Source organism: Protopterus annectens, chromosome 5.part0 (genome assembly GCF_019279795.1).
Source record: "Protopterus annectens isolate FY-2018-M chromosome 5.part0, PAN1.0, whole genome shotgun sequence".
Lineage (NCBI taxonomy): Eukaryota > Metazoa > Chordata > Ceratodontiformes > Protopteridae > Protopterus > Protopterus annectens.
In genome coordinates, this window is record NC_056735.1 from 1,033,060,027 (window position 1) to 1,033,082,602 (window position 22,576).

The window sequence follows — 22,576 nt, forward strand, 5'->3', positions numbered from 1 at the left end:
GCACCTTCATTAAAAAGTTTAGTCAAGAACTCTAACATGCTAGCAATTGGGGCAATGTACAGGTCAATATTATTTTGAGAAGCCCACTTGCTGACGTATAACTTTCTGGATGAAGCCTTGTGTGAAGATACAGGGATATGCTGCACTTCCGAGGAAAGATTGCGGGACCTGGGTATGTTGGAAATCAGAGCAACCAAGCTGTCAATTTGAGGGAGTGAAGTGAAGGATGAAGAGTCCCTGACGAATGTGTCAGCAGATCTGGAACTCGGTCCAGAATACAAGGTTCTTCTAGTTGGTAGAGTTGAAGAAAAGGGAACCAAATCTGTCGAGGCCAATAAGGAGCTATCAGAATTACAGTCCCCCCCAAGGCTTTGGCTTTCTGCAGAAATTTTGGAATTAGGGGAATGGGTGGAAATGCACATAGAAGAAGTCCCAGGGGCCAAATGTGGACGAGAGAAGCCCTTGGGTTCTCCTCTGGTGGGGGATTCAGGGCAAAGTAGCTTCTGTATTTGGCATTCATGGGAGATGCAAGCAGGTCACAGCAAGGAGGCCGCATCTGCGTAAAATCCTTTCCGCTACCTCGTTTTTGAGGGACCACTCGTGTGGCAACAGAATAGCTCTGCTTAGTTTGTTCGCGATCACGTTGGATTTCCATGGGATGTGCATCGCTATCAGAAAGCACCCGGTGGATACAGCCCACTGCCAGAGTCTCTGGGCCTCTCAACATAGGGGATAAGACTTTGTTCCCCCTTGCTTGTTGATATACCAGACTACTGACATGTTGTCGGTCTGAATTGCAATCGTTCCCAGAGGAAGAGAGTCTTGGAAGTACTGCTCTCATCTCCAGGATATTGCTGTGCAATTGTGACTCTGTCTCTGACCAGGTGCCTTGGGCTGTTCTTCCCTGAAAAAGCTCCCCCAACCCTATCAGAGAAGCATCTGTGATCACCGTGCCTGATGGCAGGGGAAGAACAAATGGACGATCTACTGTTAGATGGTGGCTGGTCAACCACCATGGTAGATCCTTTTTGCATGAATCTGTAATGATCATCAAGAATAACATGGGAAGTTGTTGGTAAGACCACTGGGTGAAGAGTAACCACTGAAGTATTCTCATGTGCATGCACCCTAGAGTAACTGTTATGAGAGTTACTGCCATAGTACCTAGCAGTTTTAAAACTTGAGAGGCTGGTACTTTGTATCGTGCCAGAATGTCTGATGCCTGTTGCCAAAGTGTGACTATTCTTTCCAGGGACAGTTTTACCATGGCGGTGGTGGTGTCTAAATCTGCTCCGATAAAGGAAATATGCTGCGATGGTGACAACACAGACTTGTCGAAATTTATAGTAATTCCTAACTGGGAACACAGTTTTAGAGTGGGGTCCCTGGATTGAACTAGTTGATGCATGGTGGCGGCGGTGAGGAGCCAGTCATCCAGGTACGTAAACACTCGGAATCCTAGGTGAACTGTAACCGCTGCCATGCATTTGATAAACACTCTGGGAGCTGCTGCGAGACCGAAGGGCAGTGCTCGGAACTGATCATGACTGGCTCCCAGCCGGAAACGCAGGTAATCTCTGGATTGGCTGGCCATTTTGATATGATATGATAGTAAGGTGGTTCTGTGAAAGGAATGGCATATCCTCTGGAAATAACGCTTTGTACTCAAGAGTCTTTTGTAATTTTTAGCCAGTTGTCTGGATACAAAGACAAGAGATGCCCGACTGCCTCCAGAGTAGGACAGTCGGGCCTCCTTTCAGGAGTGCTGGTAGGGCTTGCCAAAGAACTGATCCCGGTCGCCCCGGTTTTGAGGACCCCCTCTGCAACCTGGGCGGCATCTTCCATTATTGTCCCCTCCTCTGCCCCGGAGGGGGGTTCACTGCGTGTGTTCTGAAAGGCTCCTTGGGACTTGCGGAACCACATTTTTCCTCCCTCTTGCCATTTGGGGTAAGGACTAGTAGGGGTGGAAAAACAGACTCAACTCCTACGGCAGATAGAGTCTTTCCATCTTGTTCACACCTAGTGAGGGTCTCCTTGACATTAGGCCCAAAACGGGACGAGCCATCAAATGGGGTATTAACAAAGGAAGGCTTGAAGGCTTCCGCAAAGGAGCATAAATGCATCCAGGAATGTCATAAAAGAGCTATTCCTAAACCCGCTGCCCAACTTGTGCCATCAGCTGCATAAGAAATGAGATGCATGGACGAGTTAACTATAGAATTAAGGGTATTGAGCTGGGATGTCACCTTATCAGAACGCTCTCAGCTGCAGTACTCTGCAGAGTACCTCCAAGCTCTTTAAGGAGATCTCTCTGAAGTCTGGTAAAGTGTGTCAAATAGTTGAGCAATCGCATAGCAAAAGTCACTGAACTAAAAATGCATTTCCCATACCTGTCCATAATCCTGGAATCTCTATTAGGAGGATGGACAGTAGAAGAGGTTTCAGACATCTCTTTCTTGGTGGCCGCAGCCACCACCATGGCATCAACCAGCACTCCTTTGGTAAGAAACATTTTGTCTTGTGGTGAGGTAATAAATTTGTTGGGCCACCGAGGTACAGGTTCCACAGTATCAGGAGACTCCCACGCTCTTCAAGCAACTAAATCCATTAATTCATCAAAGGGTGGAGTCACCCAGGAGGTGGAGGGTTGAGACCCAAAGGCCTTCAGCAACACTGACTTATCAGTAGGGTTAACGGACTGCCAGCCACTCCTCTGTCTTAGGATCTCCTGGATATCAGCAAAAGAGACATCCAGTGAGGGGGACCGTGGGGATCCTTTTGACTCCTCTAAGTCAGTGTCTGATGTGACACACTCCTGCGGGGAGTCTAAATGCCTCCTCTTGCAAAGCTTCTTCCTGAGACCCTCATCAGTGGGAGCTTCTGGTGAGCTCTTAGTAGAACATGGGTCACCCAATGGGGCTACCCGAGGCTCAGGGTCTCAACACATTAAGGGGACCTGTGATGCAGAGGTACAACGCGGCACTTTCGGGGATGAGGAAATAGGCCCCGATGAAGTGGGTGTCTTTGAAGACATAACTCTCTTCATGGCATCCAAAGCCCCACTGCTCCGATGCGAGGAAGCAGCCAGTTCCAAAGAAGATGGCAACTTCCCCAGCACCGAAACAGTGGGCTCTGAACCAGAAGGAGACGAGCTGATCCGTGCTGAAACGCAGAGAGGAAGGGTCAGAACCGACCCATCGGTTCGATTCCCTCCCCGCCCCGCCAGAGCCTACCGGAGAGTGTCGGCTCCCAGACTCTTCGAAAGGTATTGAAGTAGTCGACAGAGCCGATGGCACTGGAACAGGCCTTGGCTCCGAGGGTTCCACGATCTTTTAGTTATGTACTTACCATAACTTCGGATGTATGGGATCCATCTCGCCTACATTCATAACTGATGGGTTCGGAGCTGATCCATCGGCTCTGACTCGGCCACTATATAGTAGAACAAAGTCTCTAATTGGCTGGGCTACCCCTTATCCCAGAATGCACCACACCTGCTTCCCCAGATCTTGTTTGTTCGCTTTCATACCTACATCCAGACACAGAGACATACCAGCAACTGTAACAAACTAAAGTCCTTCAAGAGAAAAACTCAGTAATTAGCAACATTCCCTCTAAATCCAATGGGAAGGGGGAAGGAGGGCGGGTACGTATGAATGTAGGCGAGATGGATCCCATACATCCGAAGTTATGGTAAGTACATAACTAAAAGATGTAATGGGATCCTATCTCGCCTACATTCATAACTGATGGGACAGCGTCCCTAGCACCTAAATCCCGGGTAGCTCATTGGAAAACACTCCTGAGAACTGTGGAACCAACGGACGCTCTACCCCAAGAAGCCACATCTATCTTGTAATGAGAAATGAAGGTGTGTGGAGAAGTCCAGGTAGTGGCCGCACAGATATCATCTATCGATAATTTGGAGTGGAATGCTACAGAAGTAGCCATTGCCCTGGTAGAATGAGCCCTGACTGGGAAAGGTAGCTCTTTGCCGGACCGTGAATAAATGAAGGAGATGCAATCTTTAATCCATCTGGCTATGGTGGTTTTAGCCACCGGTTGACCCAACCTATTTTCCGCAAAGGACACAAAAAGCTGATCTGACTTTCGTGTCTGATTGGTCCTACTTAAATAAAAATGCAGTTGTCTGTGAACATCCAACTGATGGAAAATATATTTTGCGCTATTGGAGAATTTGGGAAAAAACACAGGGAGCTCCAAGGATTGTTGAATGCATAAGGGGGATGCTACCTTGGGCAAGAAAGAGGGATTTAACTTGAGGGACACTCTGTCTTTGTGAAAGATCAAATAAGGAGGATTAGAACAGAGAGCCTGAAGCTCTGAGACCCGCTTGGCAGAGGTTATTGCCACCAAAAAGGCGGTTTTCCAAGATAGAAATTTTATATCACAAGTAGCTGCTGGTTCAAAGGAGCGGGCAGTTAAAGAAGCTAGAACCATATTCAGGTCCCAAGGGGGCACAGGATGGGCTATTGGGGGCCGAAGGAGCCACGCTCCTTTAAGGAAAGATTTGCAAAGCCTGTTTGCCATTAAGGAAGGCTCAAAGGAGACATGAAAATTAGAGATAGCCACCAGTTGGACTTTAATTGTGGAAACTGAAGAGCCCAAATAAAACAAAGCCAGGAATTCTAAAACCTGAGGTACTGGGGCGGTAAGGGGATCTATACCTCGTTGCTGGGCCCAAAGAGCAAACCTCTTCCACTTGCTGGAATACAGTTTAATAGTGGAGGGTTTGTGAGAAGAGGACAAAATGTGGATGACGTCTGAAGAAAAAGAGTTATCTCTGACTAAGGTTGGAAGTGGAGTAACCAAGCGGCCAACCTCAAGGACCTGAGGGATGGGTGAGACTGTCCCAACTGATGAGTCAACAGGTCGGGCACCAGGGTCCAGAAACCATGGGCCTTCCACCGCATACCTCAGAAGGAAGGGGAACCAAACCTGACGAGGCCAGTGTGGAGCGATCAAAATCATGTCGCTTCCTATATAAATCGCCTTCTGTATCACCTTCGGGAGAAGGGGAACCGGAGGGAAGGCGTAAAGTAGACCGGGGGGCCAACTGTGAGCTAGAGCGTCCCTGGTAATCTGCCTCTGAGAGGGAGTCAGAGTGAAGAACTCCCTGCATTTTGCATTGTGAGGGCTGGCGAACAAGTCGCAACAAGGGAGGCCCCACTTGGCGAAGATGTTTGCAGCCACCCTGTCGTTGAGGGACCACTCGTGGGGCAACAGGAGAGTCCTGCTCAGCCTGTCTGCAATCACATTGGATTTCCCCGGAATGTGCGTTGCCACTAGGAAATGCTGGTAGAAATCGCCCAATGCCACACTCTCATGGCCTCTCGGCAAAGAGGGTAGGACCTGGTTCTGCCTTGCTTGTTTATGTACCAGACTACCGACATGTTGTCGGATAGGATCGCAATAGTACCCCGGGGAAGAGCATGATGAAGTGCTTGCAACACCAGTAGCACTGCTCTCATTTCCAGGATATTGATATGTAAGTGCGTTTCGTGAGCCTGCCACGTGCCTTGGACAGACCTGTCCAGATAATGACCCCCCCACCCTATCTGGGAGGCGTCCGTGGTCACCGTGGCGACGGGAGGCTGAAGGGCAAAGGGTCGCCCCTGGTCCAGGTTGGACCGAAGCAGCCACCAACGTAGGTCCCGACGGCAAATTTCCGTAATCTGGACCAAATGGTTCAAGGGAAGTTCCTGAAAGGACCATTGAACCGACAGTAGCCATTGCAGCACCCGCATGTGCAGCCTGGCTAAGGGGACTAGAAGAATAGTCGAGGCCATCGTGCCCAATAACTGCAGAATCAGTCTGGCCTGAACTCGTGATCTGGGTAACAAGGTTTGAACCTGAGACTGCAGGACCTGAATCCTTTCTACCGGCAAGAATGCCCGCATTCTTCTTGTGTCTAACTCTGCGCCTATAAAGGTAATACGTTGAGACGGCTGCAGCACAGATTTTCCCCAACTGAACGGGATTCCTAGTGAATGACCCAAACTGACTGTGGTCATAAGCGCCCGAACTAATAGATGCTTGGAGGTGGCAGTAAGGAGCCAGTCGTCTAGATAGGGAAACACTTGGAATCCTAGACTTCTCAAGTGAGCGGTCACTACTGCCAGACACTTGGTGAACACCCTGGGGGCTGTGGTGAGACCAAAGGGCAGTGCTCGGAACTGGAAATGACTGGTTCCCAGGCGGAAGCGTAAATGACTCCTGGACTCTTGACTTATCAGAATGTGATAGTAAGCATCCTTGAGATCTATGGAGCACATCCAGACATCCTTCTCCAATAACGGGAGAATGGACTGAAGGATGACCATTCGGAATTTGGATTTTTTTACAAAGCGATTCAATGATCTGAGGTCCAAAATGGGCCTTAAGACCCCGGTCTTTTTTGGCACCAAAAATAGTCTTGAGTAAGTTCCTGATCCGATCTGGTCGGCGGGGACAGGCTGGATGACTCCTTTTCTTAGCAGCTTTGAAACCTCGACCGCTGCTTGATCCCGCTGACTGGGTGGCACATCCGGGATTTTCCTGATAGGAAGAGGGGGGATCTTGATGAAAGGGATGAGATAGCCTCCAGTTATGGTTCGGGGCACCCACTGATCCTTGGTGATTCCCAAGCCTGCGGGTGTTCCGCAAAACGACCCCCGACTGGCTCCGGAGATGTGCAGTCAGGCCACGTCTCAGGGACGGGGAGCGTAGGATGGACCACGAAAGGAATCGCGGTCTCCAGAGTTACGGGGGCCTCTGCTGCCTATGGGGCGGCATCTTCCTGAATCCCCCCCCTGCCTCTTGAGGGGGGATCACTCGGTGGAGTAGGGAAAGACCTTTGAGATTTCCTGAACCACATTTTCCCTCCTCTCTGGGCCTTGGGGTAAGGTCTAGAGGGAGCAGAAAACAGGCCCCCACGGCAGTCAAGGTCTTGCCCTCCTGCTCGCACAGAGTCAGTGTGTCCTTCACCTTGGGTCCAAACAGGGAGGACCCATCAAAGGGGGCGTCGGTGAAGGAAGACTTAAAAGCCTCCGCAAAGGGACACAAGCGTAACCAGGCGTGTCTTCTAAGAGCCACGCCTGTTCCCGCTGCTCTACTCGCCCCTTCGGCCGCATATGAGATGAGCCTCATGGAAGAGTTGACTATCGAAGATAGGGTAGTCATCTGGGCGCCAACAGGTTGGGCTAACGCCTCAGGAAGATTACCCGTAAGAGACTCATCTAACTCTTTGAGGAGGTCCCTTTGGAGCCTGGTAAAATGACAAAGGTAATTCAGCGACCGCAGGGTAAAGGCCGCTGAAGAAAGGGTACGCTTCCCATACCTATCCATGCTCCTGGAATCCTTATTAGAAGGGTGAATAGACGTTGAAGCCTCTGCCACGTCTTGCTGAGTGGCAGATGCCACCACCATCGCATCTACTGCAACTCCTTTAGTCAAAAATTCCTTTTGAGGAGGGGCTGAGAGGAACTTGTTAGGCCTGGCGGGCACCGGTTCCACAGAATCAGGGTGTTCCCACACCCTTCGAGAAACTAAATCTAGTAATTCATCGAAGGGTGGAGACACCCAGGAGGCGGAGGGCTGGGCCCCAAAAGCCTTGAGGAAGACAGACTCCTCTGCGGAAGGGGTTTTGGACTGCCAATCGCCTCTCTGTCTCAGGATCTCGAGGATATCTGAGAATGAGACGTCATCCGAGGACGATTTTGGGGACCCCTCCGCATCATCGAGGTCAGTATCTGATGTGATAGACTCATCCTGGGAGTCAATGTGCTTCCTCTTGCACAATTTTTTTCTTGGAGGTTCATCTGAAGCGGATTCAGAAGGACCTCCCGGGAGAAGGGAACCCCCCAAGGGGGTATCCTCAAGCCCTGGGGCCCCACTGTCGTGGGAATGAAGCACACCAGAAGCACCAGTTCCCAAGCCTAGGGACGGTGAGGTAGAGATTTGCTGAGCCGGCAAGGACATGGCCAGCGCACTCCTCATGGCCTCAAAAGCAGGACCTCCAGACTCTACGGAGGACACCGGCTGAGAGACCACGACGGTACCGGGAATCCCTGCCAAGGACAGGGTAGGAATGATGGTCGGAACAGAGAAGCTCCAAGGGAGTCTCGGTTCCGACTGGACAACTCTGCTCCGCTCTACCATCACTGACTCCAACGGCTCCGAGGAGGATGGAGGAGGAATCGGATGCAAAGTGGGGACCGGCTCCGGAGCCGAGTGGGCTGGAGCAGAGACCATTTTTGCAAAAACCGGGGACTGGAAAAGCCTCTGGATAACTCTGTCCAAATCTGAGTCTGATAACCTGGAGGATTTAGAGGAAATAGATGGGGGCCGAGACGACTTCTCTCTCTGCTCCGATAGACCAGGGGACCGGCTCCAAAATGGTTCCAACACCATCGGCACCGGATCCGGAACCGTATGAATAAACATCGGCACCGAAGGGGGCTTCGGGGCTGGGGGGGGGGGGAGTCTGAGCTGCACACCTCCAACGGCTCCGAAACCAAAGGAACCGAAGCAGGTGATTCGCCTCTCGATCCCACAACCTGCGGCTCCAACACCAATGGAGCCGAGGAAAGTGGTATCGAGGCAGACCCTTCCACCCGAGGCTCCGAAGCCATTGGAGCCGAGGAAGAAGAGGTCGACCTATGCTTCTTAGAAGTCGGTTCCGACGGACTGGTCGGAGCCGACGACCTTTTCTTTTTAGAAGCTGGAGAGGAAGGAGAAGCCAAAGCTTCCTCAAAGGAGGGCTTAATAAGGCCCTTAAGGATCAATTTATTTTTAGGTTCTTGAAGGACCCTAGAGGAAAAAGCATGACAAACACTACATGTTTCCTGCAAATGTTTTGGTCCTAAACAATATACGCAAACAGCATGGCTATCAGTAATAGACATTTTGTAGTTGCACTTGGTGCACTTTTTAAAACCAGACTTCTGTTCTTTTGACATCCTATCACACAACAATTTTTTTACCACGAAAAGTAACCTTAAAGTAGGGCATGAGCCCTTGACTCAAAAACAATGGGCAGAAGCCCTCTAACTAAAAACGGGCTTAGCCCGATAAAGCAGGACGTACAGTAGGGCGAAGAACAAACTTAAAAAGTAGACAAAATCAACAGATTGACTCACAAATAAGGGCAAGGGCCCTCTAACTTAAACGGGCCTTGCCCGGTAAGTAAAGAAAACACCAATCACACTGAAAAAAGGTTCACACACACACGTAAAGCTGTTAAAACAGCTATTTGTTAATTTAGTGAAGAAAACCCTAGGTCAAAAGACCAAAAAGTAACAAAAAACCACTTAGCTCCAGCCAAGTCGAGACCACGTCTAGCTTGAAAAGCGGCAAACGAAATCTGGGGAAGCAGGCGTGGTGCATTCTGGGATAAGGGGTAGCCCAGCCAATTAGAGACTTCGTTCTACTATATAGTGGCCGAGTCGGAGCCGATGGATCGGCTCCAAACCCATCAGTTATGAATGTAGGCGAGATAGGATCCCATTACATCATCAGTTCTACCCCCTCCGGCTCCGAAGGCTCTGCTCGGCTCGGAGGAGGAGCAGACACAGTAGGCAAGGACGTCTTTGGCTCCGAGACCGGTTGGGCCGGAGATGACAACAATTTGGCTAATGCCAGGTTCTGGAGGAGCCTCTGCACCACTCGGTCCACATCGGAGAGACTCCTCGAAGAACGAGTCGAAGGGATAGATGAAGTAGTGAACTTACCCTTCACATCTGAACCAGTTTGCAACAATTGTAGACTGTGGGTAAAGGCCTGTAAACTTTCTAAAAAAAGTAAACAACCAACTCATGTGCAAAATATACATAATATATATATATATATATATATATATATATATATATATATATATATATATATATATATATATATAGATATATATATATATAGATATATATATAGATATATATATATGCATTATATATCAAGATTAAATGTTGGTTTGTATTCCTGCTAACACTACTCTCTAGAACAACTGTTAAACTTAATTCATGCAAATGGATTATTTTAATAGCAGGTGAAGAATAACAGAAGTCAATCATAAGCTAAGGGAACATCTCTTCCAGTACTCCTTACAAGTGCTGGAAGGTAGAAAGATATTACAAAAGACACTGAAAACCCTACCATCTCTTGGAACTGAATTCTGCTGACAAATGTGGACACCTCTTGCCAAGTATACAGCTTATGCAGACATTCTTAAAAATGTTTATATTGTCTCAAGAGCTGTGACAGAGATATATGAAACCCCAACTGTGACCACACGACCAGAGTTCAACAAACAGCTCAGGTGTTAGAACGGATGAAGCAAGAAAGTCTAACAGTATATGCCCTTTCCACTGTTGCAACATTCATAATATGTGGGATCGCCTGCCAAGGACAGCGAAACATCTGGTCAGTATACCAAAGCCTTTACATCCTCCCAACATCGTACATCACACATATTCTCCAAGTGCAGGTGTAGGGCATATAGAACACACATCCAGAGATAAATAGAAACAGAAGAGAAAGTCAAAGACCCCTCAGCCAGCAGAGTGTTCCCAAGAGAAAAGGGAGCAGGAGGAAGGTACTGAATACTGCAACAGTGAGGAGGAGGACATCTACTGTTATGGTAAGATTCTACACAACTGTACTACGTCTTTCCTTGCCACTGTTGCAGTTTTCATAATGTGGAAGTTTACCAAAGTTACTGAAAAGAATGGGAGAAGGAAGGCACAGAAAAGCCCTTCACAAACCTATGAAGTACATCCCTGGCAAATCCCACTCTGGCTTTGGAAAGGTCATCCAACTTGTAATGTTTAGTAAAAGGGTGGACAGAGGTCCAAGTGGCAGTTTCAAGGATGTATCTAGTATTGAAATACTTGAAGGAAGGTCCAGTAAATGCCACTGCCCTCACAGAATGAGCTTGGGCAGAGGCAAAAAGCTGTGTTCTATGAAAACAAAAATAAAACAAAAAAAAAATGGCCTTAAAACTCCAGGAGGAGATGATTTGCTTAGAAACTGACAAACTCAATCTCCTTGTATGGAAAAAAAAAGCTGCTTAGATTTGTGGATAACCCTCGTCTTATCTAAATACCAGAGTTGTCAATGTACACCCAAAGCGGGAAGAACCTTCTCACTAGCCAATTGCAGAGAAAGGAAAAGGAAGTTGAACAGACTGATTAACAGAAAACTCAGCTGACCACCTTCGACAGAAAAGGATTAGTATGCACACACACCTATGAAAAATCAAACAGGGAGGAATCACCATCAGAGCCTGAAGTTTAGAAACTCTCTTGACTGAAGAAAGTGCAACCAACAAAACAGTCTTCCAGATGCAGTATTGCAAAGAAGCATGCTCAAATGGAGCCCGAGTCAGTTTCTCAAGGACAAAATTAAGATCTCAAGGGGGAAGAATGGGTTTTCTTAGGGCCTGATGTGATGGACACCTTTAAGGAATTGCTTGACCTCAAAACAAGAGGGCAACAGTGGATTCAAATGTAGCAAAGCAGAAACTGCTGACAAATGAGCTTTAACAGAAGAATACACCTAAGGCAGCACGGAGCAGTTCATACAAGTTGTTGTATCTTTCGGCTTTTCCTGGTTAGGTGTCACCACAGCGGAACTCCAGTCCGCTAATGATTGGCAGTAGATTTTTACGTGCCGACTTGCCAGCTCTGACGCACAACCTTCAACGAAGGTACGCCCATTTACGCATGTCTCCACACAAAAGACGCTCTAGCTGAGAATCGAACAGAGCAACGTCATACTGTGAGGCGACAACGCTACCACAGCACCACCACCACCGCAGTTAGAACAGTTCATACAAGTAAAAAAGCAAAATTAATCAATACATAAAAAAGCAGAACCAAAGACATTTTAAGAGAAATACAAGCAAAAGCATCCAGATATGGACATTTTTACAAAACTAAAAATAAGAAAACAACGGGAAGAAGTAGAGAAGAGGATTAGCAATGGAAAAATAAAAGAAATTGAAACTGAAGTTATGGATTACATGCACAATGAAGTATTTAGTGTACAAAATCCAATTCTGGTAACATCACAGCATGATGGAACAATGAGTTCCCAAATTAAAGAGAAAATTGATGGAACAGGAAGCATCTGATCAGCAGTTGCCACATGGAGATATTCTGGAGAAAACAGGAAACCAGTACAAAAGTTCAGCTGGAGTTGCAACGCAATGGAAGGAGCAGGAAATTGGCAACTCTGACCCAGTCAGTGTTGTGGAGTGATAGGCCAGTAAGATTCCACATGAAACAGCAAGGGATGGCTCAGGATGCAGATGAAGAGAACATGTGACAGGAAGATGTTCTAGAACTTTCTGTAGAATGCCAACAGAAACAGAGAATAAAGAATGTGGCCTCAGCTCAGAAGAAAAAGATCTAAGGGAAGAGTTGCTTAATTTAATACAGATGAAAGAAATAGATTATATAAAAACAATAAGACCCACAATGTTAGATGTTTGATAAAAAATGAACACAGTAATCAAAACTATTAACAAAAATTCATGTGATATAACAAAAGTAAAGAGGATATATTACTGTGCAGCTTAATTATTAATAGATAGTCTTACCACAAAAATACACTATAAAAATAAGGGAAAAGAAGAGAAGAAATCAAATGTCATCATGGAAGTAGTGAATGGAGAAAAACTATAAAGCAATTAAGAAGAGTCATTGTTGGAACAGATTAACAAAAATACTTGGAAAGATATACATGTTAAAGGCAATGTGCAGTATTAGAACAGACCAGAATCTATCGCACACTGGTGCAAATAAACAAAACATATCAGCACAGATGGAAAAACTGAAAAGATAGGCATCCTTTAGGTCTAGGGAGACCAGAAAAGTTTGTGGAAGTAAGATTGGAAACAAAGTCAGGAGAGAAAGCATACTGATGGAAATATCTTTAGAAAAGTATTTAGAAAAGATAGGTCTAGGACTGGTCTCCAAGACCCCTATATTCTGGGAACCAGAAACATTTTGGAGTAAAACCTTGTTACTCTGCGGAACTCTGGAACAGAAAAATGAGTTAGCTGGTCTGGAGGAGGTTGAGGAAGACCTAAGAAATGGGGAAGGGAGTTCCATACCACAAAATAACCATGACAGACAATGGGACAGAACCTAGGAGTCTAAAATAATCTGCTACCAGAAGTAAAGTAAGTTAAGTACACAAACAAAAGAAAAACAAGGAACCCCAAGCAAAGCTCTTATCGGAAACCAGCTCAGCAAAGGGTGTTCAATCCAGCATGCAACTATGGCATTCGGACTAGCAGCGAAGAAGTTCTACGTATGGAGCGTACGTAGGTCATGTTAATGCCTTAAGCTTGTGCAGGGAAATGTGTTTGCCATACAATGCTAGGAGGATATAAAGGATTTGGTATACCGTCTGGCAGCTGGATGCTGGACAATCCTTGGCAGGAGATCCCACGTTATGAACATTGCAGCAGTGATAAGGAAGGATATTTGGATTTTATTCAAAATATGAAATAGTTACCAAACCATTTTGAATCTTCTTCTTCTTTTGGCTTTTCCCAGTTAGGGGTCGCCACAGCAGATCACCTGTCCGCTCATGATTGGCAGTAGAGTTTTACGATGTCAAGTTGCTGGCCCAGTGCCCAACCTTCCACAGAAGGCACACACACGCACGCACTCACGTCTAGGGCCAATTTAGTGTGTCCAATCCACCTAAAGCATATCTTTGGGATTTGGGTGGAAACCAGAGCACACAGAGGAAAACGCAACCACAGGTAGGACATGCAGACTCCGCACAGAAGGCACCCCAGCCGAGGATCGAACCGGATAACCTCTTGCTGTGAGGCAACAACGCTAACCGCTGCCCCACCGTGGCCACCCACCAAACCATTTTGAATAGCATTTTTTGTAACAGTGCTTCATTCTCCTTGCACCCCTCACCCAATGAGCAGTTCCAAAAAGTTACTGCCATCTTTGTCAAAAGAACAGGAAGCTTCTTAGGAGATTTAGCTAACCAAACAAGTTTGTTAAATCTCCTAAGAAGCTTCCTGTTCTTTTGACAAAGATGGCAATAACTTTTTGGAACTGCTCATTGGGTGATGGGTGCAAGGAGAATGAAGCATTCTTGCAAAAAATGCTCTAAACAGGATTACGGCAAGTTTTATGACTGTTTAGAGGGGATCACTCTTTAGTATTCACAGCTCTATAATTCTTACTTGTAGGTCTTGGATTTTGGTTGTGGAGTCATACATTCAATAATTACATAGGAGATAAGCAATTGCCCTGACTAACCTAGGGTGCTTATTATTCCTAGACACTTCCACAAAGGAGGCATCACTGGCAGTTCTATTTGTAGATGAAAATGATTAAGCATCCCTACCAGTTTCTTAAAATAAGAAGCTCAAAATACTAAACTTTTATATTTGTGACCACAGCCAACTAAAGGAGAGGGGGAGAAACCCCTTATCTACTACAATGACTATCTAATGTGCAGCAGTATATATTTGGAAAAAGGAAATAGTGAAAGTACTGCATATCAAAGCAACTGCGACTAAAAGACCTGCAAACGAGTCCAACTGCCAGAAGAGAATGAAATACACTATCTTTAGTAAAGTGTTGCCAAACACACACACACACATTCAAGCATTTAAACCACTCGAATGACAAATCAGCTATGGGAGAAAAGTAAAATAAGGAGTGGAGGAAGCAGGCTCACATGTAGCCAGTGCTTGATGTAAACATGTGGCAATCTTTATTCCTGGATGGAAAGCGGATAGAACAGAGATCTGTTACTTGGAAATGATACAAGGAAAGGAACTCTTACCAGCAAGAGTCAGCCTCATTAAGAGCTAGCAGCATCCTCAAGTGTGACATGCAGGGGATCTTCCACTGACACTAAGCAGAGATTTAGGGTGATTCTCTTCTCTGTAGTTTTCATGAGTCAGGCAAATACATAAATGCAAACCAGAAAATAACTTCTCCCAAGTATGCACTTACTGTCAAGACAGGCAAGGTCATAAATTAAAGGCTGTTTCTGCACACTTCTCAGAACCATCCTCAATTCTTGATCTCTTAATTTCAGCCTGCTGACCTCATGCTTTAGGTTCTAAGAATTAAGAGTCCATTAGATGATTTTTTTTTTAAAGCAATGACTTTTCCTATATTTTTCCGATTCAATCCCCAAGTCTGAGGGTCACTAGAACAGCAACCTCAAGATGTGTGGCTCCAGGACAATATATCCACTTGAGTGGGCATCAGAGCTATGTTTCTTGTGCCCAACATAGAGGGCAAAATATCAGTGACAATAACAATAATACCACAGACAGTACAAGATAAATGGTAATTAAGGTAATCCTAAAATTTGGGAAAGAATACCAACAATTTTATTTATTTAAGATTTATTTTACCAGGAAAAGTCCAACTGGACATCATGTGTCCTTTTTCAGTGGAGTCCTGGGGAGAAAAGCTCCAAAGAAATAAGTGTACATACATGCTTTAGATAACAATAAAACTGGCATACAAGATAAGAGAAACAATGAAGTACAAAAATGGTAGAAAGACTAGCAGAAAACTAGTAGATAGAAAGTAAGGACAAGAAAGGCATGAAGCCCACAGTAAAAATTGCAGCACTAAGAACTACCAAAAAATATAGACATAATTTAAACTAAATAGCAGCAAACGAGATCCGAGGTAATCTAGGGCATGGGAGAGGATTATGGGTAAGGAGAGGAGCTTCAGCTATGGATCCAATGTTTGAGAAGAGGCCGAGGTCGGACCTGAAACCCAATGGTTGATAAACAGACGAAAAAGATATTATCAGATGTGCTATTAACAATGCGTTGATTCTACATTGCCTGCACAGTGAATGAACCATACCTTTTCTCCAAATCTCTGATTTTTTCTCGAAGTGGTGCAACAGCCTGCAAAAACAGAAACAGTTACTCGTTTTCTTTACAATATATGCTTCAGTGTAATCAAGCAAGCAAATTATGTTATTTTTAACACCTTTTATCTCTACTCCAGACAGATCTTGCCTGGAACAAGAAGGACTTTCCTCATGTAAGCTCTTTCATCTGTCACAAGAATTACCAAGTAGTCCATCCCACAAGTAATCCTTGTCAGATACCCCACATTACACCTCCATGCTTTACTCCACATAGGCAAAGCATAACTGTAAACTAACTGTGACAGCACATTTCAACTGCTTAAAATGTATGTGGTCAATCAGAATAGATTGATACCATATATATTTAAATTAATATAGACAAACACACTCGTTTAATGCTCTAACCAAGAATGTACATTCAGTTAAGTTACGAAAACATTTTCTGCTTTGCAGTTAATTTAAATTACTGAATCGTGTATTTCTCCAGGATCAAGTCACTCTGAACCTCTCATTTATAGGGTCTTTGTCCTCCACACCATCTCAGGCCTACTTTCATTACAAGAGCAAGCCATTGTGATCTTGTTTTGCTCTAAAATGCGGCAGCCCTTCTGCAAGAATAACGAAGTTTGAAGGTGTGGCGGGGAAAGGCTTAGCCTACTAAAAATGTTTTTGGAGTTTAGTCACCTTCAAGTTTTGTAGTGTTTTTGTCAAAACCAATAATGTTTTTTTTTTCCTGTTTTCACTTTTTTAAATCTTCTTTTTGGGGAAGATTAAGACTTGTTTCAAGATAATGAGATTCCTGCAAACTGAATATAAAACTGAACTGAAGGATATGCTTTCTTGCACTGACATTTCAAATAACTAATTCCTGCAAATACAATACAACTGCTGCAGCAAAGTGGAAGAGTAAGCTTTGTTAATGTTCATTCAGGTAGCAACTTGAACCTAAGAAAACAGTCCTACCAAAGGTCTTGAATGTAGTGCAACTACATGAAACAGAACACAAGCCCAGAACAGTCACCAACCAACAGTAAAACCAAATGTACATGTGTATTGGTAAACTACAAATATTAAAATACGTACAGCTATTAGTTAAAAGTGGTTGACAGGTTCATAGGATGATACTAGGCTATTGGCCCGGAGACCCTTACAAGACTAGCCAAGAATTTTGCCCATGTTCCCACAAAGTCAGCATCTGTTTCCCCTGTCCAACAGGGACACAGGTGGGATCCAAGGGGTGTATTTTCTGTTTCCCTTCCAATCGTCCAGGTTCCCCTTAAAGAGGGCTAGAGAGGCACTCTGTTGAACATAGAGAGGGAGTCTATGAGACACAAATCTATCCCACCAAGTTCTATTAATGTCACAGACCAGGACGAGGCCTTGTGTGTGTGTTGCGAGAGTGGAGTTTGACTTGCGGATATTCAGCAACTCCAAGCCTGGGTCTGAGATGGCCTTGTATACCAGACACAGGTCACCTCTGAGCAGTCTGTATGAGACTGAGTAGAGGGACAGGGCTTTAACCATAGGACAGGTGTTTGAGACCCTGGATTTTCCTGGTCAGGAACCTCTGTGGTCTCTCCAGATGCTGCATGTGCTTGGCAAGGTACATGCCAAAGGGGACACTGTACTCGATAATGGGTCTGTTAAGTGAGGAGTACAGGATGTTATATCCTTGTTCCTGAATGAAATACCCTTATTTATGAAGTGGGCGATGTACAAATCCTTCCTACAATAGAGGCAACGTGGTGGTCAAAAATCAGGTTGCTATCAACCTGGGTGCCCAAGTCCCTCACAACTAACTGCATGCTTAGTACATAGTTATTAATGTGATAACTAGTGGGGATGCCATTTTCCCCAAAGGGGATAATGATGAATTTCTTGGCATTCAGTTTGAGGCCATGCTTCTGGCACCAGTCATTAGCTTGGGCAAGGCCCTCTTGCAGGATGTTCATATCACTAGGGGAATTTAGACAGCACCCAGCTTGCAGTCATCTCAGCCACAGACCAGCGGTTTTGGCTTGCACCTCAGAAAAGTACATCCCAAACAGTAGAGGCCCCAATACCGATCCTTGGGGTACACCGTTCATTATGGGTCTACTATCAGAGGTGGCTTTCCCTGTTTTGACTGAGTGAGTTCCATCAGTGAGCCAGTTAGCTACCCATATGGTAACATACAGGTTGATGCCTAGCTGGGAGAGTTATCTATTATGCCCAAGTGGGGAATAGTGTTGAAGGCTTTGGCCAGATCAAGGTAGGTGGTGGGAATCGTCTTCCCCTCATCTGTGGCTTTGGTGGCAGTTTCAAAGAAGTCTACCAAGTTTAACAGGCATGATCTCCCTTTGACAAAACCAAACTGTGTGGGGTCAAGCTTTTGGAGGTTGCCAAAGTCCTTGTTTATAAGGTCCATGATGATGCGTTCCATGGCCATGCAGATCAGGCTAGGTAATAACTCCCTGGATCAGTGGACTCTACTTCTGGGTAAAGGGATGGCAGTGGCTGTCCTCCACTTGGCTGGCACGAAGCCAGTGCTCAGGCTTTGGTTGAATAGGGTGTCTAATGGAGCGGAGAGCTCATGCCTGAGTTAATCTAGGATACAGCCAGGGATGTTGTTGGGTCCCATGGAGACTGTATTTTTTGCCTTTGAAAGGGCATTAAAGACCTGCTTCCTGGTGATGAGGGGAGGGGGGCAGGTGCTGGGGATGTCCTGGTTTACTGATGGGGACAGGTGGAGTGAAGTTTTAAATGAACCTGTCTGCCAGCAAGTTGGTTATATCTACAGCGTTTGTGTATGTGGAGTTACTGACTGCCAGTTCAGAGCAGATTTGAGTGTTACCTTTGAGACTGCGGACGTATGTGAAGAAGGCCTTGTGACTGCCCTTAGTGGATGTAGCCAATTTGGACTCGAAGTTAGCCTTAGAGGATTTCACCAGTGACCTTATTTGCTTGTTCAGACAAAGGTGAGATGGCTTCCAACTTGGCACCTGCTTCTTCTTGATCCTGGATAGCAATTTTTTTCCTTTTATTATAGAGTTGTTTATTGCTGCTGTCCACCAAAGAGGTTTATTTTTCCTTGAGGAAGAGGATTTCGTCTTGTCAGGTACTGCTGAGTCTATACATGTAGGTGCTCATATAGTTTTTTTGGTGCAGGCTTGGACATTAATGCTAGTTCCAAATGAAGGGTCGGTGGCTGTGAAGCTGCTTATACCTGCTCTCAAGAGATTGTAGTCAGCTTTGGAAAAGTTTTTTTGTTTGACCCCGACAAGGGGGGGGGGGGGTAGAGGGAGATGGTGACTTCGAAAGTGATCACTTTATGGTCGCATCTTACCAAGGAGGATAACACTGTAGGAGTGCTACAGTGGATACTCATGTTGGTTAGGACCAGGTGTGGGATTATTTTCACCTCTCGTAGGGGTGTCTAACAGCTGATCCAACAAACTGGCATTGACAAAGTCTATGAATCGCTGGGCGTTTATGTTTGGGCTAGAATAGGGTAGAGGGTTGAATTATGATGGATTCAAGTAAGTCCAGATAGGTGGAGTGGGCGACCTGAGTCATGGCTGGGGGTCTGTAGCTAGGTATGATTTAAACAGGTGTCTTGTCAACAATTAACTGCATCTGGAGTGTCTCCTGTGCATCATACCATCTGACCAGCCTGGAGGTATGTATGTCTTTGATAAATATTGAAGCTCCACCTCCTTTGGTTTTGTTGCCCTCAGTTTGGGGTCTGAAAGTATGGTAGGATGAGTAATCTGGTAAGGCTAGGGTGTTCTCCGCAGCTCTGAACCAGGTTTCAGTGACTGCACAAATGTCAGCCTCCTCCAGGGCAAGGAATGCTTGCAATGAGTGCAGTTTTATGCCAAGACTCCTAGTGTTTAGCAGCATCTTTCCTTCAGTAACTAGAACCCTAAAGTCTTCATTTACGTTGACCCAGAACATGAAGTCAATAAATTTCTCATTGAAAATCTTCCTATCAGAAAGGCAACTGCACCCAGTCTCATGTTTTGGATATCCGCACAACTACACTTCATTACAACATCTCGGTGCGTCTTCCATTAAACAAACCTGGCAAATACTGACAAAAAAAAAAACACACTTAAAATGTTCACATTCTCTCACCAAAAAACTTCAGTACTTGCTTTACGGTGAAGGAAGCCAACATTTTACTGGTCTTGCAAGCAAAACTCTGATCTACTTTTCTCATTAATTTTTCAGATGCATAATGTACCCACAAACATTTCTGCAAATTAGCAGACAGTAACAGTACACACAACAAACAGTCAAGTCTTTATCCACCAAGTTTTGTAGTACACAAGAAAGAAGCCCTGTCTATGAACAGAGTTTAAGCAGTTCTGGCCCTCAAAGAGATGGGCAGATGAGTGCAGCAGTAAGTGGCAAATGCCAGTTTACCTACTTCAGCAGGGGGAAGAGATAAGGACTAGTGGCAGTTTCTTGGCATGCAGGCAGAGACTTACAGACACAATAGCCATAACAACAGATGTGGTCATGGATCACCAAGCAGCCCTTGTTAGGAACATTCATGTGCAGCAGGGAGGAATAGTAGGCTCCCTTGAAGTAATGGTAGTGCCCACATCAGCCAGTAAGCAGGGGTTAGGTCCTAAAAGAAAAAGATATTGGTGTAATAATAGAGTCTCTGCAATCATCTCTCGCTCTGCAGAGAATGGACAGCCTAAATAACCATGGCAAGATGATGGTCAACAAACAACAAGACAACAAAAAGTACACAAAGTTTTCTGTTCATCTGACTAAACCATCTTCACCTAATCCAACTGGGATTGTTCCCAAGTTTTTAAAGTGCAGAAGAGATATTACGAGCTCCTTCAGATGGAGTCTTCTAAACCTTCTGCTTTTCTATCCGTTTTGGTTGCTTGTTTTTCTGCATTTCAGGGTCCAGACTCTCGGCCCCTACTCCTTTAAAAAGGGCTAGCAACTCGGCACCGTAAACATCCAGTGCTGACCCTCACCCTGGGAAGTACCTGCCATAGCATCTTTCACTAAAAGCTTTAGATCCTGGTTTTCAAGATAAATGGCGAGGGATGAAAGACGACTATGTAAGGTCTTTGTAACAAATACCTGATAAACAGTACAGAACTTATGGTCCTGAGAAGCTCCTAAAGAAATGAGCACTGCTTGTGACTGTCTTTATGGGGACTCTGTCTCCTACACTGGCATTTACCCTTTCTGGATGACACGAAACCCCACAACAATACAAATGCTGTAAGCAAAGCAGGATAAGGAAAAAAAAACAATGCAGCACGTATCTAAATGGCTAGGTAATCCAGCCAAGACTTAGGCTATCAGATGGACAATCAAAGATGGTGTTCCATTTGGAGGCAAAGAAGTTCTAAGGATGATATGTCCGAACATCACCATTATGCCCTACACCTTGCTTGGGGAGCATACATGTGATGTATGGCGTACCGTTGACCTAAAGGCTTTGGTATAATGGCTGGATGTTGGGCTACCCTTGGCAGAGGGTGCTCATTTTAAGAATATTACATCAGTAAAATGAAAGGACATCTACCACAGCATCTACTGGGGACCGTTTGACCGTTTCCTACATTTAGGAGCAACTAAAATTTTGTCTGTCTTTTTTGGGATAGGCTTTGCCACACCAGTTCCTTCCACACCTCCTGAGCTATGACCTCTATTAAGGAGTCAGGAGGTGGGATCATCCAGGACGAAGATCCAGACGCAAAAGGTTTGAGAAACACTGACTCATCAGAAGGAGCATCTGTAGATCACTCCCTCCCTCTCCTTCATCAATTCCAGATTGTCTCCAAATGAGACGTCTTGGGGTGGAGGGACTTGGGGAAACTTCTCCATAATCTAAGTCGAGCCCTCAGTGTCAGACTCAGGAGAGGAGTCAAAATGCTTCCACTTGCAAATCCTTTTTCCAAGGTATGTGCCTCAAGGCCTCTGAAGAAGACACCTAGGAGTCAGACATGGAGCTCGAAGGTAGAGCAGCTTCAAAGCTGACTGGGTCAATCTCTTCCTGTTGACCCGAATGAGAGGAAGAAGGTACAGGCTCCAGCACCAGTCAGGATGGATCCAAACCCTGTGCACGCATCCGTCTTCTTGGTCTAGCAAAAGCCCTCTCCATAGCCTCGAAAGCCAAACAGCCAATGGGGCTGAAGAAAGTACAGTTGTGTACACTTACCATAAATGTAGATGTTAGAGTGTATTCACTGTTGCAGTCATTACATTTGGGTAATCTGCTGGCAGGTTGCCCTCAGTCGGCCTGAATAACAAAGTCTTGAGTCCTGCGTCGGTTGCTGTCTCCTCTTCCATGACGTCAGGTCATCAGGGGTATAAAACATGCAGTCGACGCCATTTTATTCAGTTTTTCTTGCCCCAGATGTCAGGTGCCCCCCCAAATGGGGAGCAAAAATATATATATAAATAAACAGTAAATATATAAATGCATTTTTAGAAACAAACTTTACCTTCAACTAAAAGCAAATACACCACAAAGGCTTTTGAGTATAGTGAAGGAAAGAAAAGGTATAGTTAGGATGGCAGGTGGGTAACCCAGACTGCAACAGTGAATTCACTTGAATATCTACATTTATGGTAAGTGTACACAACTGTACTATGTTCTTCGTGTTTCACTGTTGCAGTCATTACATTTGGGTAGAATCCCAAAGCTATGGATGGGAGGGAGGATGGAACTAGA

The 22,576-nt window shown here is 45.3% G+C and overlaps 1 protein-coding gene across 2 annotated transcripts in view; it reads right to left on the bottom strand.

The window, feature by feature from the left end:
• Positions 1–22,576, bottom strand: part of UXS1 (UDP-glucuronate decarboxylase 1) — a 1,006,428-nt gene that overhangs the window by 764,896 nt on the left and 218,956 nt on the right. For both annotated transcript variants that reach the window (XM_044072750.1, XM_044072749.1), the window contains exon 4: positions 15,873–15,916. In XM_044072750.1, the coding sequence (XP_043928685.1) occupies positions 15,873–15,916 (44 nt within the window). The remainder of the gene's footprint in view (positions 1–15,872; positions 15,917–22,576) is intronic.